Source organism: Parambassis ranga, chromosome 16 (genome assembly GCF_900634625.1).
Source record: "Parambassis ranga chromosome 16, fParRan2.1, whole genome shotgun sequence".
Classification (NCBI taxonomy): Eukaryota; Metazoa; Chordata; class Actinopteri; family Ambassidae; genus Parambassis; species Parambassis ranga.
Genome location: NC_041036.1, coordinates 15,551,507 through 15,559,220, shown reverse-complemented (window position 1 = coordinate 15,559,220; position 7,714 = coordinate 15,551,507). Strand labels below are relative to the sequence as shown.

Sequence of the window (7,714 nt, the reverse complement as noted above, 5' to 3'; positions counted from 1 at the left end):
TAGTTTAAAGACTATTAGTGGTTCCAGTTATAAAAAAAACACACACACCAATTAAGATGTGTAACTATTTATTAGAAGAAGTGTTGATAGATCACATATAATTTCAGAATTTAATAGTGTCCTGCAAAGCATGATTACTGCCACACAAAATAAACAAAATAATAGTAAAACAATGATTTTTTGAAGCATAAGACAAATCATTCATTTGATTATAATCAATTAAAAATATTTCCTAAAGTATAAAATCTGCAAATTTCTACCATAACACCCTCAAGCTGATAAAACTGATCACATCTCCTTAGAAGGTCTGTGTTTTGTTTTCTCTATATTCTGGAAAACCAAAAATTTTTCTGCACTTTTTCACCCATTACACTCCAGGTTATCTGCTGACATGCATTTCTAATATGTTTTATTAACATTATTTTCAGGCTAACCTGCTGCCCTGACTTGACCAATCATGATGTGTGTACAGCAATTTTTCCAGGTGCCAGAATCATTGGTGTATTATGGAGGCCAGGACCAAATATAGGAAACATCGTGTCATCAAACTTGTGTGTAAGAGTGACCAGATGCTTTGCTGCCCCCGCATCCCAAAACGACACTTCTCCCTTATCCATATTTAGCTTGATGCGAATCCTTTCAGGACGCTGCTGTACCTGCAGCTCTGGACGATCTGGTGTAAGGACTGTATATACCCCTTTGCTCAGGCTTATGGCCCACACGCCACGGGTTGTAGAGACAGTGAACTTCTTTTTCCGAAACACCGACTCTTTGCACACGCCCACAATCCACCTGGGATTGTCACCAACGATGACATCCCATTTGTGTTTCCCGGAGTTGTAGCCTTCAGCACCCAGGACAAAGACGCAGGGATCAAAACGCTCCGGGTTGTCTGGGACAGTCAACCGCTCTGGGCTTTCCTTTACATTGGTCAGGTCGGGACTCAAGGAGAGCCACGGAGAGGATGTGTTTGGGCTCAGCAACACCGGATCTGAGTACACATGAAGAGAAAGTATCATCATCATGATTCTAAAGGTCTTCTTTTATTATTATTAAGACATTTGTTTATATAGTTTAAACTGTGTTATTCCTCTTTAGAAGCAATTCTTAACTCCTCTTATTTACTTACAATATTTGACATGGGCCTGCATATTCTTCCATATGTTGAAGCCCAAAGCACCGACATGCTTGCCCATGTCCAAAAGGGAATCATATGAAAACTGGGGATTTCCACGAGTCCAGTGGGCTCTGAATCAGGGACAGCAATAGTAAATTAAACAAACATTATTTGTGCAAGTTGTGATTGATAGGTTTATGGCCTAAGGTGGAAAAAATATTAAAGTTAAAATGGAGACAATGAATGCTGTTAGAAATTGTTCTCAGCAGACAAATATTTTGCTTCACTGTCAGAGCAGTTTGGAGAAGTTACCATCGTCTATGTATGTTGCTGTAATACTGGATAACATGTGCATGAATGCTGATGTGTGCATGTATGTAATAAGATAAGATGTGTAATACTTATTTCCTCCACATTAATCAATAAACTACAGCAGAAGAGAGAACACTACTGCATCGGAGTCAAATAAAAACATGTCTCTGAAGTGAACAGGCTGCTTAGATCTGTCCGAGTGCAGCAGTGACTCACCTTCTCTTCAAACTCTGGAAATTCTGAAACACAGAAAGAGAGCGATGGAGATCAGTTTTTAGAATTTTAGTTTAAACACCAAGGATAAGTCAAAGCAGAGCAGTCTCTCCTCACCCGCAGGAGTGGCAGATCTTCGTTGCCCATCTCTTTCTTCAGTGTATCGATGATCTCGTTCATTTCTTTAATGTCATTTTTGGTGTCATCGATCAGCTTCTGTAGGTTTCCGGTCTTCTCGTCTTCCTCCGAAGCCAGGGCCTTCAAACGCAGAGCTTCCTCTGTCACCAGCACCTTGTGGAGCCTCTCAAACTCCAACTTGATTTGTTTCTCTGCTTCTCCGGCTTGATACTGTTATAAGGTATCAGGACGGTGCATTGATACACACGAACAGGGGTGTGTGTGATATAAAACGTCTGGGTTAATGTTCACCTGAGGATGAATGTGACATGAACACATGTGTAACTTACCTTGACATATTCCTTTGCATTGCTGAATTTGTGTGTCATTTTCTTGTACGATTCCACTTTCTTCTCAAAAATCTGGACTTTATAGTCGAGCTCTTTCTGTGAAAACATAAAAAAACGAGGGATGATGAGCTCAGTGACGTAATGCTGTTTGATGACAAGTTGATGATGAGGAATGTGTGTTATTTCCTGACAGACAGCACTTTTTCTGGGCCTTTAAAACACGTCTGTGGAAAACAAACCATAAACAAAACCTTTTCCTGGTTCTTTACCTTACACATAGGCGCCCCGTCTTTCAGGGGCCACAGCGTGTGTGTATTGTGGAGACTGACACAATCCACGCACACGGGCTCCTCGTCCTTCTCACAGTAGAGCTCCAGCGGCTTCAGGTGCAGGTTGCATGTCTCCTCCGTGGGCCGGTTCTGGTTGGGCCGCTTGTTTGCGTGTTTCAGGAAGGTTTCGCAGGCGCTGCTGAGCGCGCGGTTGGAGATGGCCTGCGCTTCCTTAAACACCTCCCTACAGACGGGGCACTTCTTGTTGAACTCCCAACTCTTCTGCAGACACACCCGACAGAAGCTGTGGGAGCAGGGCAGCAGCACTGGGTCCTGGAAGATACCCTGACACACGGGGCAGGTCAGGTCCTGCTGGAGAGGTAAAGACTCCTCGGACATGTCCTCGTCATCCATGCTGTCAGCCATGGCCCTCTTCAGTTTACTTTCGGTTTCAACAGTACCGAAAACGGACGGATTAAACAGACACACACGCACTCACTGGCGGTCTGTATCCCGGACTCGCTTACTTACAATGACAAGAGATTACAGACAGTTTCAGGAACAAAGTACCAAACTGCCAGATCACCAAGTTATTTCCGTGTCCTTTTCCGTGTTCTGTGTAGCACAGTGGAACTTGTCTGTTTTCAAATCACTGCCCTCTACTGGACGTGGAGGATATGACAGAGCACAGACTGCAGTATGAGTGCACATGTGATCTGTGTGCACATCTGGAACGTCAGAGAGAGAGACATAAACATTCTGTGCTTGGCGCAGACTTGTGGGAAAAACTACAGGGATTTACATATTTTATGTTTTTTCAGCCTTTTTGTGATCCCACACTTTTTACTACACTTTGCCATCTTTTTAATAAATATGTTGTTTATCCAACAGAGGGCGCCAGAGTATCATTGTTTGAGGCTGCACTGTGGAAACTCTGCGACCCTGAATCAGAGTGTGTTTGTAGCATTAACATCATTCATCAAGACACAGACTGTGTGTCGTTTTAAGGATCTTTGCAACTACTTACATACCAGGAACCAACTGCAGCACACTTCACAGAGTAGACCCATTCGTGCTTTGCAACATTTATTGTTTAATTTCATTTTTAAACAGATATAACCGATTAACAAAAATCTGCAAATGACTCCATGTCTTCTTGCTGCTCCTGCTCTATTTGCTTCAGCTAAATAGACTTTTACTTGGCTGTGGGACTGCTGTCCCCTCATCTTTCCACTCACTGCTTACTTTACTTAGTTAAAGTCTTTTTTTCCTCTATCACACATAGATTGATAAAATCTGTAATATAAATAAAATAAAATATAAAATATGTAAACTGTTTATAATGTATATATCTTTTATTGGTAGCCTATTTTATATTGTATATATCTTTTTCCTAACTTATCCCTTGCTGTCTGTATGCCGTTGCAAAAATGCAATTTCCCCATTGTGGGACTAATAAAGGTTTCTTAATCTTAATCTTTCTTAATCTTAATCTTAATCAAACTAAATTCGGAATGAATCCTGTGTGCAGAAAGTGAAGAGTTTAAAGTATGATACAGTGTTAATGTAAATGATGGAAACAAGCTGTCAAATATCTGCAAATAATGAAATGGAAAATATTTTTCACCCACACACAGACCTTTTCTCATGAAGCCTCTTATTTCCCACACAGTAGATACTGTTAACTGATATACTGATGAATTTCCAACTAAGCTTCATCACATCTAAAGAGCACATTCAGGGGGTATTTTAACAGTCTCTGGGCACTTTATACACCCCTGCATTCTGATATCAGGATGGAGAATTTTGGTGGAGCAGCTCTAATGTCTCAGCAAAGAATGTGTGATTGAAGCTGTACATTTGATGTGCACACCTTCAGCAGAGAATATTTAATGCTGTACTGCTAAAATATCTTTTGCACCTGTTGCAGCACCACATGTCACACAGGAAATCCACAGCTGTGCCCTCTCCTGTAGCATTTCAGGTTGTGATGATCTTAATGTGGGTTGCTGAGGTGTCACAAGACACCAACCCGACAAGGCTTCAGAGCTGATCCAGTCATTTAGACTATCAGACTATAAGCTTGTCAACTCTCAAGGATGTTTACCTTTTGGTGTGGTAGAACACTGTGGGCAATATGAATTCATTTTCAAAAAGAAAAAGGTACAATATCATAACCCTAAACCATAGCCCTAAACAGGACCTGTTTAGGGCTGGGGAAAAACTCAAAGTAAGAACATGAAACGAATCTTAAAACAGAGTGGTACCAAATGACTGGTAAACCCTCATCTCTTCGTAATGCTGACCTTTATGCATATGTCTTAGAAAGAGCACAACCCACACCAAGCACCCTCACCAGGAAAATGTAAGTGGATTTTTCTAGACGAGTAGGGTATTTCTGTATTTAGCCCTATCCTTTAGTGAAAGTAGTCAGGACCAAATGGCAACCTTGCTAAAAACATAAAAAAAGATAACAACAAAGTTGAGCATATCACCATGGTTGTCTATAAATAAGATGAGATAAGATAATCCTTTATTAGTCCCCCACAGGGGAAATTCACAGTGTTACAGCAGGTACGTTAGAAGCACACCCAAGAAGAAAAGAAGTAGCACAAAGTATTAAAAAATATAAACAATGGATAAATAAATGTAAATACACTGTGAGTGAATGCCTAAATAATTAACAGAATGAAGTGACTTCAGTACTGAATGTTATTGCACGTTATGATCCGGTATGGTGAAAACGAAAAATTTAAAAATGTAATTATATACATAGGAGCTGAAAAAAGTGATTGCACTGTACGACAAGATCCAGTTATTATACAGGAGGCAGTGTGGTGGTAGCTGGGAGTGAATATATACATATATATAATACATACATATATATACATAACCTACTGCGAGCAGGCCTGATTGCAGCAGGTTGGAAGGACCTGCGATAGCGCTCCTTGACACAGCGTGGATGGAACAGCCTGTCACTGAAGGAGCTGCTCAGTGAAGCTTGTTCTAGAAGGCAGAATTCTGTAAAACATGTTTTAATGTTCTGATAACCCAAATTATTTCACAACCTTTAACAGCTGCAGCTGTTTGTAAAACGTGAAAATCAGTGTAGTCTTAACTTTATTGAACTGATAGTCATCTGCCCATCATCTGATGAGTCAAAACTCTTCAATAATCACAGCAGTCATCATTCTGAGACCAACCGTAATAAAAACGAACATAAGAAAAATGAAACCAAACAGTGAGAGGAGATCTGAGTGAAATCAGTACATCCCCTTAGTGGTCCATTTTAGCCCACCAATTCCCTGAAAGAGAGCTCTCTCCATTATAGTTTAAACTTCTTAACACACCAGACTCCATTTCACCACATCTCTCAGTCACCGCTGCGTTTCATGTTGGCACACTAACCTACACTGAGGTCATGTAAACCACTTTAATATAAAAGTAGAAGGTACAGATAAAAGAGGAAGGAAACCAAATCTGCAGATGTTGAACAGAGCAGCATAAATATTGATACATAACTATTTCATGAAGCAACTGTGATTTATAAAACAATCAGTTTCTAACAAGCATCAACAGAGGATTTTAGGAATTAAAACTATTTTTTGTTAAAAGTTTGTACTTTCAGTTCCTCTTCTAGTTTCACAGTTGCTCTCACCAAAGGAAAAACAAACCTTTTTTCTGAACATGTATATTTTCGTGTTGCGCTGTGATTGCTGTAGCAACATGCACAGACACAAAAAGGAAGTCATGACAAAAAATGAATGTTTTTCATGACTACCTAAGTTTAAGGAAGTGCACAGGAAGCATGTTTGTGAATTAAACAGACCTTCTGAAAATATTTATAATAATATATATATAATAACCTGCAGCAAAAGTCAGTGTTTATTTGTCGGTAGTGTGCATCTCTGGTTGTCACTTTCCTGCCTCATGGCCAGGTGCATGAACTTCCATACAGCTCACCACAGGAGCTGCATACATGCTGTAGAACAGGAGACAAAAAAAGGTGTGAAAAAAAACAGGAAGGGGTGCAAAGAGGAAACAGACGTTTAATACACGGTGCTGTTGCAGGTGTCGTGTGTACAACTGCAAACGAATGATGAACAATACTGAAAACAAAAAGGTGTGACAAAATCTTGAGGTTTTGAAGAAGACAGCTTGAACTCTGCTTTGATGGCAAGATAACGATTTTAGAAGAGATTTATCACTGATATGCGTATAATATTCTATAAATAGTGCATACTAGACTTCTATGGTGAAGTTCTATTACAAAACAGGAGGAAGACATTTGTCCGGTGTTTTCGTTCTCTTTTCATTGATGAGAGTGGAGTCTTATGATGTAGATCACATGGTTGGCAGTTTCATTTTTATGGTTCCCTTCATAATCCTGACACCACTGTATACACTTTAGTCAATGATATCCTCTGTATTTCACGTAAAACCACATTAGAAAAAAACATCTTGTAACACCAGTATTAGCATAGATTGTTCTTCTTTATAATCTACAGTTAATTTGAAATCTTAAGTGTCACATCTACTCGTTCCCTATGGAAGGATTTCAAAGACTCTAAACTGATGTACAACTTCTATAAGCATGTATTCAGAATACTGTGGTGTTATTTAAACCAATAGATGATTTCAACGTTTTCAAGTCTGCATTATTCATAGTTTAGTTGAACACAGGTCAAACTGTTTACAAGCCGTATTTAGCAGACTTGCGGTTAAAGCCTGCACTTGAAATGTGTGTCCAGCCTCCTTTCTTCCACTTCCTTTTAGGTCATCCCTTTAGATGGAGGCAGTGGTATAAGCAGAAAGCTCTTCTTTACCAACTTTTTTACCAACTACACTTTGGCCCAGTTCTGCAACCTTATTCTCTCCAGCCTGTGGTTTGTAAAGTGGTATTTATTTATACATAATTTGTAAGCTGCCTTGGATAAATGTCTGCTAAATGTGTTATATCTTGTTCTTGGCAGGTGACGGAGAAGGTGTGATGACTGCTCATCGACTCATCTGCCTCAATCTATGATGCTCTGGAGGTTTCTTGCTAAGAACATTAAGAATGGTTGAGGTTTTAGTGTTTGCTGTAGGTGCAACACATGACGAAGTCTTTTTAGTAATTGACTTTTAACACCGTGGTTGCTGAGGTACAGATATGATCATCCGTTTGCACGCTCCATCTGTTACAGACTTTACCAACCTGGTTATCTGGATGCAAACATGAATGAATAAATCACTTTAAACTGCTCAAACATGAAGACTCTTTACTGCAGTGTAATGTGGTTGAACGATGGCTGGTCTAGTGTGGTTCATACAGGAAGCTGAAGAGCATCTCTTTA

The 7,714-nt window shown here is 39.8% G+C and overlaps 1 protein-coding gene and 1 long non-coding RNA gene across 2 annotated transcripts; one reads left to right on the top strand and one right to left on the bottom strand.

The window, feature by feature from the left end:
* Positions 1–51: 51 nt before the first annotated feature.
* On the bottom strand, positions 52–3,032 carry trim35-28 (tripartite motif containing 35-28). Its single transcript, XM_028426534.1, has 6 exons — positions 2,379–3,032; positions 2,110–2,205; positions 1,760–1,990; positions 1,646–1,668; positions 1,130–1,248; positions 52–991 (listed from the first exon to the last, which is right to left on the bottom strand). The coding sequence occupies exons 1-6, from the start codon at positions 2,802–2,804 to the stop codon at positions 456–458; spliced, it is 1,431 nt and encodes a 476-aa protein (XP_028282335.1). The 5' UTR covers positions 2,805–3,032; the 3' UTR covers positions 52–455.
* A 4,128-nt stretch (positions 3,033–7,160) lies between these two features.
* On the top strand, positions 7,161–7,627 carry LOC114448955 (uncharacterized). Its single transcript, XR_003671931.1, has 2 exons — positions 7,161–7,264; positions 7,352–7,627. It is a non-coding gene; the product is annotated as an uncharacterized LOC114448955 (long non-coding RNA).
* Positions 7,628–7,714: the final 87 nt, after the last annotated feature.

Excerpts from the sequence above, each read along its gene's own strand:
- trim35-28 (XM_028426534.1), bottom strand. The coding sequence starts at position 2,804 with ATGGCTGACAGCATGGATGACGAGGACATGTCCGAGGAGTCTTTACCT. Across the intron at positions 1,669-1,759 it reads AAGATCTGCCACTCCTGCGG|AATTTCCAGAGTTTGAAGAG; the intron begins GTGAGGAGAGAC and ends TCTGTGTTTCAG. Across the intron at positions 1,249-1,645 it reads TTCCAGAGTTTGAAGAGAAG|AGCCCACTGGACTCGTGGAA; the intron begins GTGAGTCACTGC and ends TCCCTGATTCAG.